A 27073-nucleotide genomic window follows, 5' to 3' on the forward strand; every position below is an offset into this window, starting at 1 on the left:
TAGCTTTAGGCCACTTCCTCAGGCAGGAGCCCTCAGCCTGGCAGGACAGCTCACCATGGTATTCAGACCGACACATTTGGAGACATAATTATGACTTGAAACTGCCAGTGGAAGGTATGGTGCATTGTGTCTTCTCCCACGTGAATCAAATTATGTGTGAAATGGTCTATTTTGCATGGTCGTCTTATTCTTAGTAAGAATGTATGCACTAGCTGCAGTGATTTTGTCTTGAAACAATTTGTGAAGTCAGAAGACGAGTGCATCCCTGAAGACAGGGATTTTCAACCTAATCACTATTGACATTTGGGGCTAGGATCATTCTTTGTTGTAAGGGGCTGTCCTGGGTGTTGCAGGCCACTTAGCAGCATCCCTGGCCTCTCTATGCATTAGATGCAACAGCACCCCCAAGCTGTGACAGTCAAAAATGTCTCCAGACACTGCCACAGGTGCCCTACAAGGGAAAATCACTCGTACCTACTTGAGAACAAGAATACTTGAATTCCGTTTTACTCTTCTAAATACAGGACAAGGCCATACTAAATAAGAACGCATTTTATTTTTTTTTAAAGCTATTTCTTTTGAGCTCTTAAGAATTACGGTCACATCTTAATTGCATAAAACTTTATTCCAAAACTCTCTTGAATACTGTGTCAGCTCAGGGTTCGTCCAACTTCTTATTTCTGTAAGAGAGAAGAATCAGCTACAATACTGATGTTCCCTTCGGTCTAAAAACGTTTCTGCGATTCTGTTCCTTATCACAGGGTAATAAAGAAAATTGATTGTTAAAAAGTCCTTTAAAGAACAGGATTCATTTTGCCCAGGACTTTGTGGGTTTTGGAGACAAACACTATTATTGCACAAAATCTTAGGCTTCAAGAATTGAAGCCTGTTGAATGATGGAAGTTAAAAATATACCACCCATAAGGTGGCAGATTGTTGTGCTACGTTATGCTTTTAAAAAAAAATGGGAAAAGCAAATTGCCAAAGTAGCTTTCAGGTAAATAATTTAGTTCTACTCAGGAACAAATACATTTCCCGATACACAAATCTTCGTGTCCCAGGTAGGAACCATCCTCCTATATCCATGAAAGCATTTCTGGCAGAAATTCTATCTTGTGACATTTTTTTTCGGTGCCACCATGTGTATTTCCTTGCAAAAGCATGTAGCATGTGTTTCGAAGTTTTCTGTTCCAGGCTTCACATTCGGGGTGGTTTCTCCCTAGTAAGGTAAATTCTTTGTTAAGTATTTCACGAGGGTGTGATTAGCTGGTGCGATATTGATAGTTTCTTTAGGAAAACATGCAAGTGAATATGCCAAACACTTTACCTTATGTGTTCGAAAGAAATTGTGTCATCATCGTCTTTTCACATATCCCCTGAGATTTATTCACAGTTTATATTGACTGCGAAACTCTGTTACCCACTGGGAGTTCTGCTTTATTTATTCCAGATAATAGGACACTTGCAACCCATTAACAGTTGTAAACAGATCTTTCAAGTTCATCTGACATAGCAATTATAAAATGTATTTCTCAGATAAGTTTCCAGGATTAAATCAGGACAAAAATGGAGATTAGATGACCACAAGCAATGACTGCATTGAATAAGTGATCTGTTATTCAAAAAGAAATTATAAGCATTATAGACACCGGGCTCCAAAATCCCAGCAGAAAATTGAACGAGTAAATCACCTATTATAGTTTAGAAACACATTGACTTGATGAATGCTTATTTAAGAAACATTCTTAGCCTGAGTGAGATTAAATAAACAGAATTAAATGAAAGAAGGGAGGGAGGGACGGAAGAATGGATGGATGGAGGGTAGATATATAATGTGGGATATCAAATACAAACCAAGACTTGTATATTAAACTTCTGCTTTTTATTTTTATTTTTTCCAGCCAATGTTTTCAGTTGCACCAAGCTTAGCCACCAATGCATCAGCAGCCTTTAATCCCTACCTGGGACCTGTGTCCCCAAGCCTGGTTCCAGCAGAGATCTTGCCGACCGCACCAATGTTGGTCACAGGGAATCCCGGGGTCCCTGTACCTGCAGCTGCTGCAGCTGCCGCACAGAAGTTAATGCGGACAGACAGACTTGAGGTAGGAATGATGAGCCGGTTTCTCTATGGACTCCCATTCTGAGTTTCAAAGTGTGCTGTTGGTTCATTTCTTCCACCGCCGTAAAGGCAAAAAAAAAATTTGAAGTAGAGGTTTGGGTTGACTATTTGGAGCCTTTTGCTAGGATCGAGGTATGCTGTATTTGACAAATGGTACTTTGATAAAAGCCACAGCATCCGGATAGTGTAGCAGGGGTTAGGGACCCGGACCTTGGGGCCCAGCTGCCCCTTAACTTGGTTTTATCTTTGGTTCCTCATCCTCAAAATGGACATAATAATGGCCCTTTCCTCAAAGCGTTAGACCGACGTCTGGCACACAGCAAATGCTCCCTGGATGTGCGTTGTTCGTGTTGCTTCTTTTGAGAACAAATTCTGTTCCTCCCCTGACACTTGTTCTCACAACAGTTTGCTCAGTTACTGTGCATCAGGCATTTTAAAATTTATTATTGCAAATTTCCTCACAGGCCTCACAATATTTGGGTTGGAATAGCAAGGCAGCTCCGCTGGTGAAGTGTGCTCCGATGAAAGTTTTTCAGTTGGAAACTGCATCGGGCTCTAGAGTTAAGGATGATCAGATGGATGTGCTTTGCTATGGCAGCATGAAAAAGAAGTGAAAGATCTCATTCTGGTATCAAAGTGGTTGCTCAGAATTTCAGCGTGGCTGTAAATTAATGGATTCGGTAAACTGTAGATTGAAGAAAAACACGGCAACGTTACTGTCCGTGGAGGCTCTAAAACTGGGCATTGGTGTCCAGCTAAGGAGCAAAATGCCTCTTTCTTCTTTCCCCTCGGTTAGGATGAGGCAACAGTTAGGGCTGAGAAGTTTGGAGTGTTGGTAACGACTGAGAATGAGGCAAAATAAGGCTGTTGTGTGATGAACATAATTGACACTAATGATTTATCCGTTGCGCAGGAATTTACTTAGCAAGCACCACTTTCTTGTTTATAGGGCTTCACTACATGCATTGCAGAGGATCCCAGAGTTCAGCGCAACTAGAACTGCCACCACCTTTTCTGATGGCAGTAACAGTCGTTGGTGTTTATTGGGTATTGACTTTCTAGCAAACTCGGCCTCAACCCATCACATGCAGCACATAGTCAGTCTTCAAGACAATCTTCTGAGGAAGACACTATCATTCGCTCCATCTCCCAGGGCAATAGATTTAGGGGCAAAGTTGTGGCAAAACTTACTTGAGGTCGTAGGAAGGATGTTCCAGTCCGGTATGAACTTAGGACTCCGTTTTGAAACCCTATATAACTCATCCCCACACGGGTGACAGTTCAGAGAGGAAGCAAGAATTTCTGGCTTCTGTTAAATTCTTTAGGGTTTCTGTTTGTTTGCTTGTTTAGCTTGAGCTCTTACCTTCCTGAACATTTTGGGAAAAGCTGCTAATGAAGAGAGCACCATGCGGAGAACTCAGACAGGACTTTGAGACCTAGTTGCACGGTCCCCGTGGACCAAGGACTGCTGTGTGCTAGAGACGCACTTTGACTTGTGGGTGGTTTGTCATCGTGCGGTTGCACTTGCTCATTAGCAAGCTAGTGCTGTTTGCAGATAAATTATGAGGAAGTTTAGGAGATTGTAAATATTTAAAAATTGCTGGATGCTTCATATGTGACTCACCTTCCCCCAGCCCCGATCTTTTGGAAGCACACCCTGGGTTCATAATGCATGATTGTTGACTGAAGGGGACCCAACAGGCAACCTGGGATGAACTTTGATGAATTAGTTATTAAACAGGAGACGATATTTAGGAAGCTTACAACTCTCTATTGAAATCTCTTACAAGGCTGAGCTGTGTGGTCAGAACTCTTAGAAACGAAGCTTCCCACAGTTTGAGGTAGTCTGTAATTGGTTATATTTTGTATAATGGTTAGTTAAAATTAGAGTACTTTTGTCATTGGTTTGGGGTTTCTTTTTTCTTTTCTCTTCTCTCTCCCTCTCTCTCTCTTTCTCTCTCTCTTTTTTCTGCGAGGAGCTCCTCTGTGTATTTTGTCCGTCGTCTTCTGCTGTGCTCACAAGTGGCTACTGCTGTATGACTGTCATTTCCTCTTAACCCGAATTCCTCTTATCTAACTGCTTGCTGGTGGGAGGGCAGCTTCCTATCTCACTCTGGCTAACAGGCTCTGCTCTAGTGTCACAGTGAGAATCTGCTAGCATATTGCAGTGGGAAGCTCCGGGGCCTTTCTGCTGGGCCCTGAGATCTTAGACACTCCTATCTTCAGGTTCTTTCCTCTGGTGCTAATCGCACAGCATACTGGGACTTAAATGGTGTGGCAAGAAGTGCACACGCTTATTTGCCGGTTGGTCACATGTCGAGTTATTTGGGTTAAAATCTCTACTTTGTCCTCATGGGACTCAGAAGTACATGTTTGAATTCTGAGTTCCTTTTAAGGTGAAAAAAAGTTTAAATTTGTTTAAATATTGGCCAACTGTTCTTGCCGCCTCTTTCTCTCTTTTTGCTGCACGTTGTTAGGCCATAAGGAAATTAAAAATCCCATAGATTATCAGCCTTCTGGTTCTTCTGTTCGGAAGAACTGATGACTTATTTATAGCACCTGATGTGAGGCTACCAAAAATGTTGAACAACAGGAATCCAAGAATTAGTGTTAGCGTTTTTGCTAATTAGGTGAGTAGCCTTGGGTCAAGTTTCTCATCTCTTCTGAGCTTCATTTTCCACATATATGAAATTAGAGGATTGAACGAGATAATCTGTAAGATTGCCTCCAAATTAGAACATTCTATGGGACATTTAGGTTGTCTCTTTGCTTTTTATGCCAGCTTATAAGTTATTGGAAATTTTATTTAAATAAAACATTTTAAATAAGTATATTTAAATATATTGTATTAATTGTAATATATAAATATACATTTTATTAAATATATAAATGTAAAATACACACATATACTTTGTATCAGTATCCCTATTATCCATTCTTCATTTGATACCTTTTGGGAGACTTTGTAGCTGCATACCTTCTATACTGTAAAATTCAGTCTTTTTTTTTTCTTTAAATTGATTTTTATTTATTTATGATAGTCATCACAGAGAGAGAGAGAGGCAGAGACACAGGCAGAGGGAGAAGCAGGCTCCATGCCCTGGGAGCCCGACGTGGGATTCGATCCCGGGTCTCCAGGATCGCGCCCTGGGCCAAAGGCAGGCGCTAAACCGCTGCGCCACCCAGGGATCCCTAAAATTCAGTCTTTATGGTAGTCTTTAAAAAGGAGCAAACCTCTTACATATTGGTCACTGAAATGAGGCTTTTAAAACTCCATTTCGGGACTTTGGCATACCTTTTCATAATTTCCAAGCAGCAGTTTATTTTCAGGGGTTATTTTAAAAAATTGTTAAAATCTATAGATACTGGAAAGGACTAAGGTTTTTCAGTCATGTCTTTATAACAAAGAGTTGGTGATAGTTACACAATAACCTTTTTTATGGTACAAAAGGACCCATGAATGCATTCATTTTCTCATCCAACAATATCCAAAGGAGACCTCGTGAACATCTTTCAAGTAAAAAATAAAGTGAGGAATATCTTTGAAACCATTTGATTGCTGTCTTACCCATAATGAGAAAAGGTCCGCACAGGATAGTGCCAAGCTCATAAATGATACCCAATAACTTGTTCAATGAACGAACAAGTGAGCCAGTCAACCAGTTAATTAATTAATCACAAAAAAGACACATGCCTTTATTCAGAGTTTAGTGCCATCCAACAGAGAGGATAGAACATGACGAATTTTTAACATTTGTTAACATTCTCCTTGGGAACGTGTTTACATTTTGAGCATTCCAACTACAAAATATAGTGTCTCGTTCATGCCCTTGGTCCTAGGCAGTAGTTTTCAAGTTTTAATGTGATTAGACTCACTTGGGACGATTGCTTAAAAATGCAGGGCCACATCGCCCTAGACTGATGCAGTAGGTTTTCAGTGGGTCTTGGGAGCTTTTCCACAAATCGGCCCGGTGATTCGAAATGCAAATAGTCTATCAAATATTTACTCCACAGGATGCCAGCACCTGCTATTTAAGTCTTGACTTTTCATCATTTACCTTATATATATAGTTATTTGTGACTCAGAATTAAAAACACGTCTCCTCTGATACAACTTTAACATTCAACATTTTGTTAGAACACAGTGCACATTATGAAATATTCCAAGTAAACTCATGGTTATTAAGGTCATTTTATACCGCATAATGGCATTAATCAAGCTAAAAACTAACCAGTGACTGTGCATTTCAGATGCTGATGAAGATATTAGATTGTAGTTTGGTTAACTGCATCATTTTTGTATCATCAGTCTATTTGAGAAAAACATAGGATGTATTTCAGGAAAGGTGGGCACACCACATGGCTTCTGATATTTTTCAGTTGGAGTTGTTTTATTTTTTTTTATTTTTATTTTTTTGGTTTGTTTTAAAATTATTCTTGTGCTGAAAGTTTTATTCTACTGATGTAATCATGACATGAGTACCTAATTTAGGCCATTGGTTGCTGAGTGCTTCCAGTACTTACTGACACAGAAGAGTCTAGTGACTTTTCGTACAGGCATTAGACAATATGATTCCAATTGACTACATACAAAAAAGAGTATTTAAAGCTAAGTGAGGGTTCAAGTAGTAGTGGAAGGCTGCCTTGCTTGGGATTTTTATAGAAGTTTAATGGATTTGTCATGATCTATTGCATATAAAAGACATTTGATTCAAAATAAGATTAGAAAGCAGATGCTTGTAATGAAAGGGATTTATTGATAGGATTATTTTAATTGTGTATTTTTGTAGAGGGTGTTTAGCTACTGCTTGAATGATATTTTAATTTCTTTAGAAAATTACTAAGAAGTATGAGTTTTGCACACACAGGTCTGTGTCGTTTATTTTTTTAATCTGTCATGAGGCTTTAGACTGGCTTCTTATCAGTAGTCATATCCCCTTTAAAACCTCTTGTCTGTCAGTGACTATTCTCTGTGATGAGTCTGAGTTTTGTTTGGGAGAGGAAAGAGTTGTAAGTTGTCGAAAATACAATAATTACTAAGCTTAGCCACCCATTTTTGCTGTTCTCCCACTACTTTCTGCATTCAACTTAAAGCTAAAATTTCTCTAACTTCATTTATCTAGAAAAAGTAATAAAAATAACTGTAGATTTCAGCATTTTGGCCTATTGGTGAGTTCGTTTCAGAGTTGGGTGTGTTCTCCTATCCTGTTGGTTTACACAGTGATTCATAAGAATGAATAAGTGAAGACCTGGATGTAGATTTAATGAAAAGTGTTCTGGGTTTTTTGTTTTTGTTTTTGTTTTTTAGTTGACCATTCCTATATATTCAGATGTCGTTTTTTGTTTGTTTGTTTGTTTGTTTTAATTACATGAGGTGAAGTGATAAATTCTAAGCTATGTCATCTATAGAAATATGCTTGTGTTCTCTGGCCTAATGGTAATGAGCAGTTTTGGCTTTTAGATTTCAAAGACAGCTCCCGTTTGATCTTCCCAGAAATCCTCTGAGGTAGCTGACACGGGTGTCTGAAGTTCAGGTGGACTAAATTCGTACAAGTATTAGGTAACAGATTAAAACTAGATATGACATCATCAGACATCTATCTTGGGAATTTAATTATATAATCAACTAAGATCATTACTAATAATCACCAGAATTTTAAAATGTGGAGATTATAATCCATTTTGAGTTGAAAATACAGATTATTTCTGGGCATTAGCTTGTATACGCATGACTGCTAATGCTGTGAATACCTTGATAAAATCATTGATTTTCCAGTATTCCTTTTTTGAAATTTCATATAGCTCAAGCTTAATGGAAAATACAGTCTTTGGTGCTTATTGTTGAACAACAGGTGCATATCTGGATTTATATACATATATGTCTATATGTATATATAAAAAGCTCATTAAATATTTATTGAATATATAATATCATATATATATAATAAGCTCCTTAATATTTGTCATGAAGGTTTAAAATGACTTCCCAAAATATTCAAATAGTCCCTGTTCTTATTATAATAAGTTGTCTGTTCCTGCTTTTGGAAATTATTCTCCAAAAATTACTGAGTTAGATATGGGGAGCACAAAACATATTACTTCAAAGAGATCTCTCCTTAGCAAACATGCAAATGACTGTCCAGTTTTGAATAAGTTCATACATTGACCTGATGTCTTGAGAATCCCATGCCTTAACTTGCAGAACATTGCTGAATTTAATACTTATAAAACCTATTACTTTGCGACCATTTTGAAATATGCTTGTCACATTCATTAAAAAAAAAAAAAAAAAACCACCCTAGTTGTCAAATAGAAGAACTGTTTATTTTAACCAGATTTTTATTGTGTGTTTTCAGCTATCTATGCGTTATTTTACTCAATATTCATGGTTCCATAGCTGGTAAGTGTAGGAACTAGAAAGAACCCACAATTTCTGATTCTGAATTCTATTATCATTCCAATATACCACTACCATTGAATTAACAAAAAAAGGTTTACATAGAATAATTCACATTTCTTTGGGAAGTTTTTCTAAGTACTTTTTTCATCTAGTTTTTTAAAGTTTATAATTATTGCATAGATGATCCTGGAAATGGAATTTGGCATTTATAAATGTTTTCAATGAGTTTCTTCTTTGAAATGATTTTTTTAAAATATAAAAGCAGCCCCTTATCTACTTTGTATGAAAATTCTAAAACTTACCTGATGTACAAAACAAATCCTGCCTTAATGTTTATAGAGTGAAAGACTCAACAGACATTTTCTTGATTGAAACACATTATGTGTCTAGCTAAATGGAATTATTTTAATCTATTTGAAAACCACTTACTGAACTATAAAAAGTACTTATATTTGTTGACCCACTAATGCCATTTCTGCAGGCTTAACCTTAGAAAATGATTTTTAAATGTCTATAGTCATGAATATATTCTTTGCAATATGAGAATATTGAAAATAATCTAGATGGTCTCTGAATGGATGGAATTTGATGCAGCCATCACAAAATGATCACTCTGGACCCTGTTTAGTAAAACAAAAATATGGTTACACACATCATTGAACAAAACAGGTCACCAGGTAGTAGCTCTACCATAATTACAACTATTTGAAAAATGTGTGCCTGCAGAAGAGTGGATGAGAAGAGAAAAAAGAACCACAATGTTGTTAGGATTTTAAACCTTTTGTGTTTTAAATTATCTTATCCTGATTTGAATTATGAGATTAAATTTGTTGAAGTTTTGTCACCCACTTATATCATTTGCTAATATAATACTACATCTAAGAGATTTCTTTCGAGGCTCAGCATAGTCCACAAAGTTTTCCTGAGTTCATCAAAGAAACCAGGCCAAACCAAAGTCAGTCGTCAAGGAATAGATCCTGTTTTATTGGTGGTCATCATTAGACAAAGATGTGTCTTAAAAGTGTGGGGAATTTGTTCTGTACAGGTAGGTAACAATGATCCAGATGCACATCTGGCGCGTGGCATACTTCTCTAGCCCCTCTGGCATTTAGCTCCCAATGGTACAGGTTTTCATAGGAGATTTCTTTTTTCAAAAGCAGAAATAATGGGAGAATGGCTATTTCAATATACTTACTCTGTTCCATATGTCGTGTTGGGAGAACTTAAAGCTAGGAAAAAATAAGACAGTAAAAAATGTGTCTCATGCCAAAGCAATTGACTAAATCCTTTGAACCTTCAAAAAGGCTGGTTTTAGGACAGTTTCTAAGTGGATTCCTAGTTATTCCCCTTAAATGTATTTAGAATTCTCCTAAGCTGCATCTTGCAAGAGAGGAAAGAGTAGAAAATGATAATATAAATCAATCTTTAACCTATATGAACCACACACTCACATGTATGAAGCAGAGAGGATGAGAAGATAAATTAGAATGACCAGGTGTGTGCAATCTGAACCTCGGTTTATATCCCTGAAAATATAAAGAATGTTAGGACAGAGAAAAAGTCAAAAAGCCCGGCACTCGGGTTGTATTTTAGGAGAATGACGCTCAAATGTCTGGCACCAGACACTTGCAGAATTGTTTTTGGAAAATAACAAATCTTAGGTTTTAATAGTTATTAAAGAGCTCACACACAGGCTGCCTTCAGATCGTTCTTGTCAGTGTGGCAAAGAGTAAGATAAATGGAAAGATAGGGTATCAGTTTATCTGTTGCCAGTTTCTTTGTGAGCATGTTCAAGAAAGCAAGAAGTACCAGAGAACCAACCCCAGGAGTCTGCGTTCACATAGAGTTTCCTATGACGTGACACTGCACCGACACAGCTTGGCTTAAACAGAAAAACAGCCTTTTTGTTCGTACGATAAGAATAAATTTAGCATAAATGTAATACACATACGTGAGAAGTTTTTGTGTTCATTTAAGTGTGTCTCTCTTCCTGGTTGTTTTGTTGAGCCTAATCCAGTGAAGTGTTGGTTAGGGACTGGGGATTTGTGGTGCAGAAAGCTCCACACCTGCTTCCAGCGCTCAACCAGAGTGGAGGACAGTAGTTCAGGGGGTAACAGCTTGTGCTTCTCAGTTTTTTTTAAAGATTTTATTTATCCATGCATGAGAGACACAGAGAAAGAGGCAGAGACACAGGCAGAGGGAGAAGCAGGCTCCCTGCGAGATTCAATCCCAGGACCCTGGGATCACGCCCTGAGCCAAAGGCAGATGCTCGACCCCTGAGCCCCCCCAGGTGCCCTGCTTTTCAAATTATAAACTCCTGGTGACGCTTGTTTTCTTCGGCTTGAGAAGACAGATGCAACGAAGAAAAACAAAGCTTATAGGGTCTTCGGCAACTTCCTAAGTCCTCTTTGTATTCTTAGTATCTCTCAGAGTGTCTGTCCCATAATATTTATTTAGCAAATTTTTTAAAAATTAAAGTGAACGAGGTGGTGAATGAAGTTGGTTCATTGCTGTGCATATACAAAGCTTCCGCCAGCTTGGGGTTTAAAAAAAATAGCACAAGGTGTCATTTATGATGCTGACTTTAAGAGGGAGCGTGATACAGATGATAGCGGTCTTAAAAGGAAGCACTTCGCTCAGTAATGGGATATGGATATAAGGGGGGGAAAGTACCTAGACTCGATTGTGATCATCTCATGTACACAAATCCGAGAAAACCTGTGCTTTTAAAATCAGAACCGGGTCGCCTTTCCTCTTTCCTGCTGTACTCCGAAAGAAAACCCTCGGGGTCTGTATTTTCTCAGTTAGTGCAAGGTAAAGACTGTCTCCTTGGAGCGCGGAGTGGGAGCTTGAAGCTACTAAGGGGACGTTCTGGGGTTTAGACGGCCCTCTTGTGGCAAAAAGGTCAAACTAGCTCCAGCTCAGACCGTGCTGGCAACCTCCTGATGTGAGCAACCATCCTGGCAAACTTTAATAATAAAGAGTCAGAATTGAGCAGACCCATGAGCAACGATCCATTTCACCCTTTCCCCGGGGGCCCCCCATCCAGCATTAACTGATCGCAAACAAATAGTAACGAAAACCCATCTTTTCCCATCTGCTCTGTGTAACCACCAGGGGCGGGGGGGGTGGGGGGGGGGAATCGCTAATGATCAGAAGTGTAGTTCTTTTTTTTTTTTTTTTTTTTTTTGGTTAAAAAGCTATCAGAGGGACACCTGCATGGCTCAGCAGTTGAGCATCTGCCTTCGGCCCAGGGCATGACCCCGGGAGCCCGGGATCGAGTCCCTACAGGGAGCCTGCTTCTCCCACTGCCTGGGTCTCTGCCTCTCTCTCTCTCTGTCTCTCATAAATAAATAAATAAAATCTTAAAAAAGAAAAGCTATCAGACTTAACTTTTTTTTATGCTTTTACTTGTAAGTCGTTTCGGATGAGCACAGAAGTTGCAAGAACAGAACCAGGAGTTCCCTCCTCCCCTTTCCCCAGTTGTCCTAAGAGAGTTGACCCTCTCTCACCACCACGTGGTCACTTGCAAAACAGAATTAAGATGGTTTTCTGCTGTGGGTCAGGCCGCAGACCTCAGGTTTCTCCAGTTGCTCTACCAATATCCTGTCTCCGACCCCGGGGTCGCTGGATCGGTGGTGCTGTCTCATTGTCCCTTGCCTCTCATGACCTTGACACTTGGGGAGGGTACTGATGAGTTATTTCGCAAAAACATTCCCCCCCTTCAGCTTGTCTGATGTTCTCTGGTGAGTGACTTCTGCTCATGCAGCGTCAGCAATAATCCAGCGAAGCGGTGTGCGGGCCCTTCTTTCCGCAGTGCGTCCCACCAGTGGGCACACGATGCCATCCTGTCGTCCTCCTGGCGGACTCATTTTGATCACTTGGTTCAAGTGGTGCCCGCCAGGTGTCCTCACTGTGAAGTCACTGCTCTTCCCTTGGTCGCTTATATCAACAGAATTCAAATTAGATGTCTTACCTAGTTAGTAGCCAAAATGCAGTTGCCTTCTCATGGAAATCCCACCGACATGGGGTTGTAACTTGTGTGCGACATGAGGAACTCAAGTTATATGATGCTTTTTTTTGTTTGTTTTTGTGTTTTTTTTTGTTGTTGTTGTTGTTTTTTTGGTTTTGTTCTGTTCTGTTTTTTTGTTCTGTTTTTTGTTTTTGCAAATGACCTTTTCCCCCCCTTTCACGTGTGGCCCTTCTACCACTGGTTTTGGACTTTGAGTTAAAATCTGCAGGATGATTCTCTTTGCCCGTGTTGACTGAGCCCCGTGCGCTTCATGACCTCACAGGTGTGTCGAGAGTACCAGCGAGGCAATTGCAACAGAGGAGAGAACGATTGTCGGTTTGCTCACCCTGCTGACAGCACAATGATCGACACCAATGACAACACCGTCACCGTGTGTATGGATTACATCAAAGGGAGATGCTCACGGGAAAAGTGCAAATACTTTCATCCTCCCGCACATCTGCAAGCCAAGATCAAGGCTGCCCAATACCAGGTCAACCAGGCTGCGGCAGCCCAGGCTGCAGCCACCGCAGCTGCCATGGTGAGTAGCGGCATCAGGCCTGTCTTTGTTAGCAGTCAGTAAAGCCAAGTGACCCACTCGATCTGACTACAAGCTATTCATTTATTAACCTTTTAAATTTATTTTATTTTTATTTTTAGTTTTTGTTTTTGTTTTTGCTGAAGATATGTTTGTTCAGGTATCCCAGATAATACATCCTGAAGTTACCGTTCACAGGTGTGAGGGTAACTCCTCCAGTGGTTCAGATTGCTCCTACCCTTGGCCTAACTCTTAATACTCTGTCTTATTCTGGATGTAGGGTTTCTGAAACTTCTGCTTTGTAAAGAACCACCTGTCTCCTTTTCAACTTAACGATATCGCCATTTCTCGGTCCTCTTATTTTTCTGTGTGCCATCTAATCAGCCATCGTTCCCCTTCGGTGTGTTCTTTTGCACATCAGGGCTCTTCTCTACGTATATCTCGCTCTTAACAGTAACATAACCTGGAACTATTTAGGAGAATTGCTTAAGCAAAATTGTGGTGAGGATCAGCCACCAGATTTTCAACCGTGTGCTCTCTAGACCGTCTTACATACTATTGTGGCATAAGCATAACTGTCAAACTAGAGAAGCTTGACTATGCCATCAAATAGAAAGGAGAGAGACAGACAGCAGTACCCAAGGAGTTAGACATTGGATCATTCAGAGCAGATACCCATATTCTTAAGGTAAATTTTAATGTGATCTAATAGCTGATTTTAATGAGTCCATTCTTTGTTCTTTGCTTAGCTGTTTTAATGTTGTCCTTTTTTTTTTTTACATAAATATATATGACTTAATCATGAAAATATTCATTTAAAAAAAAAAGACACTGTGTGGTATTCACAGCCCAGCAAAATAATCACGAGAGAGGTCTTTTCTGTGTTTGTTTACGGATACTTGAGCAAAAATACAGAAGGCAGACTCTCTCCTCCTCTCTTCCTCTCACTCTTTTTTTTTTTTTTTCTGTTAGAGTATCTTGTTTGTAATTAACTACAAAGAGGAGTTATCCTCCCAATAACAACTCAGTAGTGCCTTTATTGTGCATGCTTAGTCTTGTTATTCGTTGTATATGGCATTCCGATGATTTGTTTTTTTATTTGTTTTTTCTCACCTACCCAAAAATGCACTGCTGCCCCCATGATGCACCTCTGCTTGCTGTTTATGTTAATGCGCTTGAACCCCACTGGCCCATTGCCATCATGTGCTCGCTGCCTGCTAATTAAGACTCAGTCGGCTGTCAAATCACTGAAGCGACCCCTCGAGGCAACCTTTGACCTGGTACTATGACCTTTCACCTTTTAGCTTGGCATGTAGCTTTATTGTAGATACAAGTTTTTTTTTTTTTAAATCAATTTAAAAATATATATATATATATATTCCTTTTTCTGTTGTAAAAATTGTAAAGTACAATGAAAAACTGAGTGTGGTTTCCTGACAAAAATTAGTGGAAAAGACTATACTGTATGTACCTGGACGGATATCATACAATGAAAGATTCCAAAAAGCCCAGCAGCCCACATTCAGTTTAACTACATTGTAGAATGTTCTAGTGAAATACTTTAAGGACATTAAAAAAAAAAATGTATTTTTTGACTGTATATTTATGTACCTGTTTGGTTAGCATGGCTTTAGTGATAGACTTATTTATTTTTTAATATTTATAGTTCAGTGTTTAAGAAAAAAAAAAACTTGCATGCTCTGGGACATGTGCATGTCTAGGTAGGTCTGGGGGGAGGAGCAGAGTGGGATTAGTTTTTATTTTACCTGTTTCGGTCACTCTGTACAATTAACTATTAACATTGCTTATACTCGTCAATCCTCATGGAGCTCGCAGTGCAGCTTTTCTTCTTTCCCCAAATCAGTGGCTTCTCACAGAAAGCCTGAAGCATTATGGGACTTAAAACACTTTAACACATTATAACATGTGCTCTCGTCCTAGTGGGGTTTATTTTTTTGTTTTGTTTTTGTTTTTTGTTTTTTGTTTTTTTGAACAAAAATAATGCTTCCTTTAAAAGCTTTGGTCTTGCCTTTTTTTTTTTTTTTTCTTTAATTTTTGTTGATTGGATTCCCCCCACCCCCACCCCCCGGGTAGTTCAGTGCTCTGCTGCTTGCTTGCTCATGCTTCCTAACAATTTTAGCCTTCAACTGATTTTTCTTTTTTCTTTTTCTCTTTTTACTGGTATTTGTTTTTTATACTCATTCACTAAACAGGGAATTCCTCAAGCTGTACTTCCCCCATTACCAAAGAGGCCTGCTCTTGAAAAAACCAACGGTGCCACCGCAGTCTTTAACACTGGTATTTTCCAATACCAACAGGCTCTAGCCAACATGCAGTTGCAACAACATACAGCGTTTCTCCCACCAGGTAAGGGGTCTGAGCTTGTTAATGAACGAATCTGATGAGCGGCAGGGAGTTGTGCTGGTTAAGCAGATAAGCCATGCCCCCCAGTTTGCTGTCAGCCATAGATAAGGTGACAGGTAAGGTGGGCAGTGGTGGAAACTTACCTCAGGTAGCACAGGCGGTTTTCCCTAAGAACTGAGAATTTTAACTTAATGAGGAGTGGAATGAATATCAGTGTGATGTTTTATATATTTATTTTTGTTTGTGTAATTTGGAACTGAAATATAGTTCTCTCTCTCTTTTTTTTTTTTCCTCCTTCCTCAACACTGTTATATGTCTGTCAAGCTATTTTATGACACTTTCTTGCTGTAAGACCCCTTTGCCTTCATGATTCCATAGAGTAAATTGGAATTCTATGAAATGACATTTCCAGGTTCGATTTTTATTTTTCAGCCTTTTTGTTTTCAAGGTGGAGAAAAAAAAAAAAAAAAAAACTTGAAAACTTGACTCTGTGTTCCAGAGCTCTTAAAAAGTGCTCTTACTGGTGCCAACCAGCACATTGCTTAAAAATCATGATTTGCTCCTGACCTAATATTCAAATAGTCCTAAGGCCCCAGGGGGTTTTACACCGACCATTGAGTTATACATTTGTGGTTTCAGTTGATTTCAGCTTAGTCACAGAAACATCCTCTAGAGCTATCCACAAGGGTATAAAATTGAGACACATTAGTCACTTAACTACTTGAAAATTTATTATTTTTACTCACTCTTCATACAGAAGAAGAAGCACATATTAAATTTCTGGTAATCTGGAATTCAACCAACTGCAGACTCTAATCCCATTTTCTTCTTTACCTCTTAACCTTTCTAAAATGATTACCATGGGTCCAGAGATTTATTTAATAAGATGATTTTATCTTACTCATTGAATGAATAAATTAATGAATTAATGAGGAGGTGTGTAGGTCAGAAGGTCCAGCATCATTAGTATATTATCCTATATAGACAGTCCTTAGATGCATTGGGTTCATAATGCCGTGAGGGGATGTGATTATTTATTTTTGAATAATGAACAAAAGAATATATTACATTCACCTTAGCTTTTATTGCTGCTAAGCACACCTTTTTACACTTAGTTTTTTACACTTCTAAAGCACAACCTTTTATACAGCTCATCTCTGAAGTCTGGCCATCCATATGTAGAATGTGGTTCAACATTCAATGAACCAGAGTATCTGGAGTATTCCATGAATTAAAACAGCGTATGCCTTAGGCACTATGGGTAAAATATTTGTACTCATGAAATAGTATCTATCAAGATGCTGTTTGTCCATTTGAGACTACAGATTACATCGTTTTGATCTGTAGGGTATTTATTACATTCAGAGGAGAAAATCCCTCTTATATTTTATATATATTCCTCTTATTTTTTTAAAGATCAACACTTTTTTCTCGACATATATAGATTTTTTGGAGATTTCCACAATTTGATCTTTTTGCTTTTTTTTCTTTTTTGCTTTTACATAAATTACTGTGCCCCTAGATTTATGCTGTCTTGAATAAAGTAATCAATTTCTCTATAGTCTGATGGCTAAACAAAGTTTAAAGAGATTGTAGGTAGTAGATCCCGTAATGTCTTTCAAGTAATCAAAGATTATTTTAGTCGGTTTATTCTCATCGAATAAAACATTGCCATTCAAGGTGAATTTCTTTATTTAAAATCTAAACATTAAAAAGATCTAACTTCTTCTATGTGTTTTTAAGGAAATCTAACGTTTTTGGCTTATTAAACGGGTTTTACATTAATTTCTCCAACATTCTAATAACTGAGGACTTTTCTAAATGAACTTAACCACTAATTACATGTTATTTATGACAGTAGTCTCTTCCCTAGCAAGGCTTTTAGTCTGTGGATAAGACAGAGCAAAAGATGCTAGGTAAGGAATCGGGTCAGGGAAAAACAAACACGTTCATAATTCAAAATCATCCTTATCTCTCTGTTCTAGAAACTAAGCATCGTTAATTTTAATAAAACGTGTCACCACATATTGAAATGTCCTGAAACTGTTAAGGTATAACCTGCGTTTGTAGATGAATTTTGCATCAGAGTGATAGGAAATTACGGCAACAGTAATATAAAATTACATTTGTTTGTAACCCAGTTTTAAAGGGCTTAACCTTTATTAGTCATGTCATCAGAAGTAGGTAATACCTTCATCATTCTTTTAAAATATTGTCATTATAGTCATATGTGCTTGTGTACAAAAAAAAAAAAATTGGCTCTGTGACATTAAGAGGTTAAAATGGATGGCCCATCTTTACTTGTGCCAACCCACTTTGTCGGGTAGCCAGAAAGGAAAGAAATATTTGTAATGCAGAGAATGTAAACTAAAAATGCCTTAGAGGTCAGGCAGGAAACATAAACAAATGGAATGAGAAATAAATCAAGCACTGTGGGGTGCAGGAGGCCCTGGGGAGCACAGCCCCAATCTAAAGGGGACAGTGAATGTTTTGACTCAGCCTTTAATGGCCTCAGAGGAATATCTGCCTGGCAGGTTGTACCTGTTGTACACTGCACGTCCTTTGTGGCTCCATTTACATTATAGGGTAATTGTGTCCCTGCCTCCCGCACTTGGTCATGCAAACCTGTATAGTCGAATGTAGTGGCCCCGATGTTCATCTGGTATTGCCAGATCTTGTTTTGTTTTTGTTTTTTTTCCAGACCTTACATTTACCTCATTTGGATGTTCATCTGTGAAATTTCTCAATTTTTAAAATGTTTCCAACTAATTAAATCTCTTAAATGCTCTGAGAACAAGAGGACATCCATCCTGCCACAAATTCCTGTAATCTTACATATATCTAGGAGAAGAGGAAGTTTATTTTCCAAAGACTATGTTATTCTGCAGGCATACAGATGAATTACATGATCAGAGCATCCTAGCTGCCCACAATATAATAATTTTTGCAACTTAGAGTTTTAGAGCTCTGTAGTCTCTTACTTTGTTTATAGCTTCAGGGATGTGTAGGTCTTTTTCATTGAAGTTACAGTGAAGGATAATTGCCTAAACCAATAGAGGAGGTGACTAGGTAGCTGGCAAAAGATCAGAGTTCAGTGGCAAGCCAGGTAGCCAGGTTAAAAAAAATTACTATGTATCATAACTTTTAATAACAAAATTGAATTTAGGTGGTGTCTACCTATCATCCATCCGTGCATGCCCTCCTCCATCCATTTATCCATCTGTCCTTCCAACCATCTATCTCATCTTCCCTCTTAACCTCCTTTCCTCCTCCCTTCTCTCTCATCCTCCTTACCTCCCTTCCTCTTTTTCTTCCTCTATCCTTCCCCATTTTCCATCCATCCGTCTACCCATCCACCCACTCATTGATCCATCCATCCACCTATCCATCCATCCATCCATCCATCCATCCATCCATCCATCCATTGAGTCAACAAACATTGATTGTATGCTACATAGTATGCCAGTACTGACACTAGGGATTACAAACCTATGACCTAGGAGCTAAACACTAGCATCCAAGAATATTTGTCTAAGAACGTTTCAATAAAAGCAAAGTGTAAATCCTTTGGAAGGTCTGCATACTCTCCAGTGCCAAGTCGCACAACTCCCTACTGCTTCGGCCCGGTTGTTTCATACATTTTGTTCAGAAGAGTTACCTCCGTTGAGTGTTTGCTCTGTGCCCTACTACACTGGATACTCTATATACGTTATCTGCTTTTTTTTTCCTCACAACAACCCCAAAAGGTTGACATTATTATTCCCATTTTACCAGTGAGTAATTTGGAGCCTAGAGTGGTCCAGTGATTCACTCCAAGTTGCATGGCTTGCAAGGTTTCGATAGAACTTGAAATCGGGTCAGGTGGGTTTGAGTCAGTGTCTCAATATCTGTGAGCTCTTTACATGAAATCCTAAAAAATGATTTGGCCTAACAGAGGAATACGCCTTATTGATAACCTGACTCTATGACTGCTGTTTTATACCCTCTATCACATTTAAAAATAAACAAAAATATCAGATGAGGCTCACATTCAAGCTTCTTTTTTTTTTTTTTTTTTCAGTTTTAGGTGTATACTACTTTTTAAAAATCTTCACCCTTTAAGACTAAATTGATTATCCCTACAGATTATGCAAATCTAAGGTCTGCTTATGCTGTAGGTATGAATTTCACCCCCAAAATTAGAGTAGGTAAGAAGTATCACTGTTAGGTAACATCAGTTTATTTTCTTGAATTTAAATCATGTCCACCTCTAAACTCTAAGCTCACTGTATTGGATAGAAATATCAGACATTACAAGGATTCTGGGACCCTCTTCTCACATCTCTTCCCTCCCATTCCCACCTTCAAACAGAGGTCTTGTGCAGTCCAGCAGGGTAGCCAGGCTGTGCATCCTCCACCCATTAGCCAGCACTGGTCCCTGCCTGTGTGATCATTGCCCTTGCTTACAGGGTCGCAGCAGGGCAGGCTTTGCAGAGCTCCCGGGGCTGCCTCGGGTACAGGCATGCTTGCCTGAGCTCTGTCGCCCTGTAAGCAGCCCATTTCTTTGACAGCCTGGGCCTACAGGCTGGTTGTGGAAGAACAGGCTGTGTGCCCAACTACTCACAGACCCTGCAGACTCCCCGCCTCTGCATCTTGAGGGCTCCCCCCACCCCTTTCTCCCTTACTGGTTTTGCTTACTTGCTGTCCTCAGAAGCACACCTCTCTTCTCTCCTCCTAGCATCATTGCCCTCAGTGTGGGCTTAGGATTAAAAAAAAAAATCTAAAAAATAAGGGTCCCTTATTGAAGCAACTTCAGCTTTGGCTTATGTTGCAACTTAACAGACATGAAGAAACAGAGGGAGGGCCTTAGAAATTTTCTTTGGCGATGATGTGGAGGTGAGCGGGGAGGTGCAGAAGGATGAAAACAGGGGAAAACAGGAACAAAAAAATTCCCAGCTTGTTACTTTTATTATAATCAATGAAATTCATGCAGACGGTTTACTTGAAACTCAGCATAGCGATCATAAATCAGGCTGGGGAGTTTAAATCCAGCTCCCCCACAAGTTACGATCTCTCTATACCTTGATTTTTTTTCCCCACATATATAAAATGGGGTTCCTAATGGTAATTATTTCATAAGGTTGTGTTTACGTGAGTCTTAAACGTAATTCCATAAAACAGTCTCTTAAAGCACTTTCATAGGCAGGTCTGAGAGTTTAGAATAAAGCCTGGAAGGTAGTAGCACTAGGTTTTATTTCTTTGAATTCAGTAGCGCAGCGTAATAGAATTCAAAACACTGAATAAAAACAGCAAGGAACTGTATGAAGCTCTTGCTGTTTTGTGAACTTTTAGCTCTAAATGACACAAGTTTAAGCCTCCGGGATACACATTTTGGAAGACCTTACATCAGCTTTATACTTCTAATCTTAAATAGGCTTGAATTATCACATCCAAATTCAGACCTCCAACCAAATCTCCCTTAGATTCCCTTTTTCTCTCTTCTACCTCTTTCCCTTCTCCTTGAGGTATTTTTAACTGTGCAGGCATCGCGTTTTTTAAATTACCTTCCCACTTGTTCCTCCTGCATCTTCCAACAGTATTGCAGTCCTCAGAAAACACATCAGTCTGCCATGCAAATATCAGGGGAAATTTGAAATTGGCAAATACGTTCACTTAAAATCTGCCTCGTGTTGAAAATTAAGGGAAAAAATTTCAATTGGCTATTCGCGCATCACTATTAGTAAATCAACCCATTTGATGTAAAGATGGATATTATGGTCATTTCAAAGTGATTTTTGGTTTTGGTAAGTGGGTCCTACAGCATTATGTCTTCATTTTTGTGCGTTATTGCACCTGGCTAGTATTTTCATTGCTGCCTTATGTTTATTTGCTGCCAATCCCTCTCAAAACTGTGTGCACTGGTTATAATGATAACGAGGAAGATAACTCAAACTAAAATTCAAACCATAGCAGCTTCAGACAGAGAGGAGAGTTAACTCACTTTCAGCATGTGCAGGCTACATTATGCATGGGATGAAATATAATAGGCAAATTGCAGCGTCATAATAAATAGTAAATTTAAAACATATAACCTGGACAGTATTTAAACTGGCCTTAAATCCTTGAATACCACAGTATTGTTCTTCATTCATCTTTCCATCCTCTCTCTCCCAGTCCTCTTGCCCCACCTTGAGAGGATAATGATTTCACAAGATCTAGACCCAGGATTAAATTTTGCTTGCTCTACTGTCTCAAATTAACGTCTTTGTTGTTACTGGTCTGTTTCTGTTGTTGTCTTTCACAAGTCTTTGACTCAATAGTAGTAGCAAATGATAGAGATCTTCAAGTGTCTTAAAAAAAAAAAGGAATGCCTGTCAGGATAATATTACTCCACCTGAGAGGATGCCTCCCTAGCTCCTTCCCCGAGTTTAATCACTGATCATTGTGCCCAGGGTCTAATTGTGATAACAGACTAATTGCAGCTGTTACAGGGATGCCAGTTCGGTAATCCGTGTTTCTCAATGGCAGCTTTGTTTTGTAGGGCCATCTCTGACAAGGCTCAATTGGCAGATATTTTTCTAACAAATGTTCATCCCAGATGCTGCTAGTGTTTAAATAGGATGTGCCAAGATCTAGATAGAAATATAAAATCATTTGATATTTTAAAACCTAGAAATCTAAAATAATCTCATAGAAAGAACAGTAGTTCTTTATGTGGGAAGCGCCCTGTACTTGGTAAAAAAAAAAAAAAATTCTATTTCGCAATGTTTATATGTAAAAGAGAGCAGGGACTGTATACATAATATTTTAACATCGTGATTGGAACAATCGAAACATCACAGTTAACCCCCCGTATGCGATGTATATATCTTCATTATGTCCCATTCAGGGTTTTTTAATTGAAGTCCAGTCAATGATTTCTTGCACATGACATTTTCTAGAATATTTGCTATTCCAAGAAGTCCTGAAGGCCTAAACCCACAGTGAAAAACCAGTCTGTCTCCTCAGATACCTATTAAGCAAACCAATTTGAGACCTACAAGTATATCCCCTCTAAATGTTCTTCCTGCATTTAAATTCCAAACAAAAGCGATGTAGAAGTTTCACTTTCTCTTTATGCATAATTTATTGTTTGGTATCCCTCCAAATAAAATTCCTGTACGGATGGATGATCACAACCCCTTCCGTGTCTGTGTGGTTGCTGCTACAGTGAACAGGGAGATGAAACCAAGGGAATGACAATGAGTGTTTTGGTTTTATTACATTGTTAAGCCAGTTTTGTGCATTGGATTACCTAGCATTTTAATAATAAATAATTTCTCTGATTATTGAACACGTGCTCAATATAAAGAAAATGTTCATATAGTCATATGTTGAAGTCAGAAATAGCAAAGCCGCCAGATGGCTAGGAACCAGATTAAAACGAAACAAATTAACAATATTATTTTTAAAAGAATTAAGCAAACTTTTCCCCAAATACTTTTATTTATAGGCAGCAATTAGGAGAAACAAAGTGTACCAGCACACAGTTAAACTGGCTTTTATTCTTCACTTGAGACTAGTTCTAATTGATCACTGTGCTATTGTATGATTTGATTGTGCTGACAGTTACATGCCACTGTTCCCATAATAACAATTTTTCTTCTTTGTTCAAATGAATTTCCTAATTACACGTGTGATGGGATGTTTTAATTCTTTTCCCTTTTCAAATCCACCTTCCTGTTGCAATGCATGATGGGCAGGCTCAATATTGTGCATGACACCCGCTACAAGTGTTGGTAGGTGCCAGCTTTGTTTCTTGATTATCTTAAACCTATGGTGCACCTCACAGCCCCTCAAAATCCACTGCTAAGTTTAACTTATATCTATTGGGCAAGTCCATTTCCCTTTTACTAACACCTGTCAATTAAATGCCATTTTCTATTTAATTGACATGGACTCACATAAATGTTTTCTTTACACACAAGTTTCCTTTAGTCACCTTTAGTGGATTTTGATTGGACTATGAGTTCTGGTGTGTAAAAAAAGAAAAATCTGTATCATAAAAGTAATATATTTGTGTATTTTTATAATAATAAATAAGAAAAATACGTTCAAACAGATAACTGTATAAATGAAGTAGATAACCTGTATTTTGACGTAGATTTTGAATGTCTGACTATGAACACTATATGAAATTCTTGTTTTTGACGTAGCAAATTAAGCCTGTTGTGTCAATTTTCTTGATTTGATGGTAACAAGCTTTTTTTCCCCTTTTTTTTCTCTTTCATCCCCTTTCCCCTTCTCTCCTTGGAATGTTGTCCTGCTTTGCGCTGTGATTGCATGTCACTCGCTGGTGATGATGTCCCGTCACATGGCTTATTGCTGTGATAAATACCATGCCCAATTATCTCCTCCATGTTGCCATGGTTTCCATATTGCTACACTCTTCTGTATGTTTGCTTATATGATTTTCCCTCCGAAAGTTCCCATGGTGCACGGTGCTACGCCAGCCACTGTGTCCGCAGCAACAACATCTGCCACAAGTGTTCCCTTCGCTGCAACAGCCACAGCCAACCAGGTTTGCTAATTTACAGCTTTGTTTCTTAAAAACCAACTCTAATAGGGCTCGATCCAACAGCCCTTACGCACGTGGATTTCCCATTGAGGTCAGTGGGAGTCGTGTGTACGTGAGGGCTGTAGTGGGTGCTTTAATAGCATGGGGTTTCAAAGATACCTCTTGTTGGCCTACACATTCTCTCTATGATGAGCAGCAGAATGCTTTTATGCCATTTATAAGTGCTCCAAAGTTGTCGCGGCTCCATTTCTAAAGCTACTAAAATGATATTTACACAAGCAATTCTCATTTGGTCTCAATCGTGCAGGTGTTTTGACCAACCAAAAATGCAGGTAATTGTAGGTTTTTATTAGAACCATCTGCTATATACAATTTCTTGGTTCTCGCCTAAATTCTTAACATAAAAAGCAAAATGTTTAAACATGTCATATATGCCACAAATGACCAGTCTTGTAAATAGAGTTCGTTATAAACTCATTACAGTTTCATTTGATAAGCAGATTGTATATTCAGAACAAGTTAGGTTGGTGTCCAGGTTTTGATGCTCAATGCTTTCAACAAAACACATACACATGCAAAAAAAGCAAACAAACAAACAAAAAACCCTGTGCACTCTTATTGCTATAATTAGCCAGCATAGGTTTTGGAGAGCTATAAAGGAAAAGAGGTAATATGGTAAATTGAGTCATTCGGTGTTCCATACAAGTTTGTAGAGTAACAGTTTCACAGATTACTCATAAGGAAATTGGGCCGGTTTCAGAAATCTGAATTTCATGATGTACGGGAATGACTGCTCAAAAGAAAATTATTATTAAAATATTTAAAAGTTAAAAACCGACATTGATTCAACGCTCTCTGATCCTATTTTGAGTTGTGCTTTAGAAAATGACAGTTGACTCAAAGTCAAACTTACGTGAAGTCGGCTTTGACTTCAACGTATAGGCACGTTTGTTACGAAAGCAAAGTTCAGTAAGGTTTAGAGCCAAGTCAGATTTCAGATAACCCACAGACTAAGGCTCAATGTAGCCAAATGAGCCCAAAGAACCAGTATCAGATGGGAATCAACACGTGGCCCCTTGGGAAGAGAAGGCCAGTTAAGTGCCATCTGAATCTGTGGTTAACTGCTGCGAGAGGTAGCCACCCTGGTTTCTGCGGTACACCATGTACTGTTGAAGAACTGTAAGCTATTAGTGCAGCCATTAAAAACTTTCAAAAGCAGCGTGCCAAAATGGGTGTATTTTAAAGTTTCAGACAAGCTTTAAACATTTCTTGGCAAAGAATCATTAGTTTTTCTGAAGCTTGTCAAAATAGCCCTGGATTTATGCTAACACATCAGACTCATTTACAAGAATACTAGATTGTGCATATGTGGCATGTTAGTAAGTAATCTATGGCAGAAATTTCTTAATGGATTCAATGCAGTCCATTTGTGGTGCGAATCAATGATGCTGAGCTCTGTGCGTGTACCATGTATGACTACAGAATTGCTGGTGTAAGCAGAACTATAGCAAAGCAAATTTCAACATGCCCTGGGCCACCTGGGTTGTAGGGGACACTTTACTTTTTGCATTGTGCTGTGACCATTTCATGCATAATCTTGGGTCTTCATACTGTTTTACAACCAAAAGAAAGAAAAGGGAAATGGATATATATATACACACATATATTATATCTACATATACATACATATGTATATGCCTACAGTATATTAGCAATGCTGGAAATAGCTGATGCCACAAAATGCAGCCTGCATGCATGCAGAAGTTTATAGCTGGCCCTTCATCTGCATCGATTGGTGTTGAAGGTCCTTGGTATGTTTCGACAGCCCCATCCTTGATGCTTCTACACTGTTGGGTGCAACATCCTGTCCTGCAGCAGCAGGAAAAATGGTATGAGAAGCTTCATTATGCTTGGAGCACATTTTCGTGCCATTTGCCAATGCTGTAAAACTGTGTAAAGATGTCAGCTGAGAAATGGAAATAAAATAGAGACATATTAATTTACACTCCAGACTGCAGATTGTAATATGTTGGATTAGTCTAGGACATCTAAATTGAAACAACAGCAACAAAATGCCTTCATGTATGTGATTTCCCTCTTCGCCCATCAACCTTGCCGAGATGGGATCAGTGCCATTTTATAGATGAAGAAACTGTTAACCATAGAATAATTAAGTGCTTGGCTCAAAGTAACCCGGCCAAGAAGTGGATCCTCTCGTGTTAGAACCCTTTTCACTCCTCTGACGGTCTCACTCTACCGTGCAGCCTTCTCCCAGGTTAGCAGCCATAATTCTGGGTTGGAGGAAAATCTGGCTACAAATTGGAAGTTCATTGCTTTGGGGACCATTGCAATAAGGCACCTCTGTATTGATTTCTTACTATATTTTTTCCTCAAGTTTTTTTTTTTAATTCTCTTGCCCATTTATAATATGATAAAATGTGCAATCCAGATTCAGAAATATGTTTTGAAATGAACCTGTGCTCTTATCTGGTTCCTTTGAAATGCTCCTTTAAAATCTTTACCTTGGTATTTTTAATTTGGAAAAAAAAAGAGAAAAAAGTTAGGGAACCGTAAGTTGAACGAAAATGTTAGAAATTGGTTGCACAAAAATAGGCAAGGCATTTCCTACTTTGATTTCTGGATTACTAAAAAAACCGAAACCACAGGTGTGTGTGTGTGTGTGTAGGCCAACAAAAAGGGCTTCTTTCAATTACTGCTGTGCATGAAATTTTGGTAGTTTTACTTCTCTTACTTCCTAAAAACTGATAACTTTTATAGAATAGTATTTAACACAAAGGTTTTAAACAATGAGTTGCTACTTGGACATTAAGTTTATATTAACTTATTGTTATGTTGGCCAGATAAGGACTGTCACCTCACAGCTGAATTTCACTTTTCTTAAAAAAAAAAAAACTTAATATTAAAATGTTTTCATCTCTTGGTTGTTGGCTTGCTTGCATGGATCATTCATCAAATAATTTTTTATTTGCTAGATACCCATAATATCTGCCGAACATCTGACTAGCCACAAGTATGTTACCCAGATGTAGAATTTTCATCACTAAACAGTAAGTTCATTATGTCATATATAGTGTGTACTTGTA

The 27073-nt window shown here is 38.5% G+C and overlaps 1 protein-coding gene across 22 annotated transcripts in view; it reads left to right on the forward strand.

Moving 5' to 3' along the window:
- The window catches only part of MBNL1 (muscleblind like splicing regulator 1), a 204352-nt gene that overhangs the window by 170869 nt on the left and 6410 nt on the right, over positions 1-27073 (forward strand). For 13 of the 22 annotated variants that reach the window (XM_041733862.1, XM_041733880.1, XM_041733878.1 and 10 more), the window contains 7 exons: positions 1902-2102; positions 12815-13072; positions 14296-14349; positions 15283-15436; positions 23155-23190; positions 23878-23972; positions 26963-27037. In XM_041733862.1, the coding sequence (XP_041589796.1) occupies positions 1902-2102; positions 12815-13072; positions 14296-14349; positions 15283-15436; positions 23155-23190; positions 23878-23972; positions 26963-27019 (855 nt within the window). In that variant the 3' untranslated portion in view covers positions 27020-27037. The remainder of the gene's footprint in view (positions 1-1901; positions 2103-12814; positions 13073-14295; positions 14350-15282; positions 15437-23154; positions 23191-23877; positions 23973-26962; positions 27038-27073) is intronic. The other 9 variants (XM_041733867.1, XM_041733866.1, XM_041733874.1 and 6 more) reach the window with 5 other exon arrangements.

Source organism: Vulpes lagopus, chromosome 19 (assembly GCF_018345385.1).
Source record: "Vulpes lagopus strain Blue_001 chromosome 19, ASM1834538v1, whole genome shotgun sequence".
NCBI classification, from domain to species: domain Eukaryota; kingdom Metazoa; phylum Chordata; class Mammalia; order Carnivora; family Canidae; genus Vulpes; species Vulpes lagopus.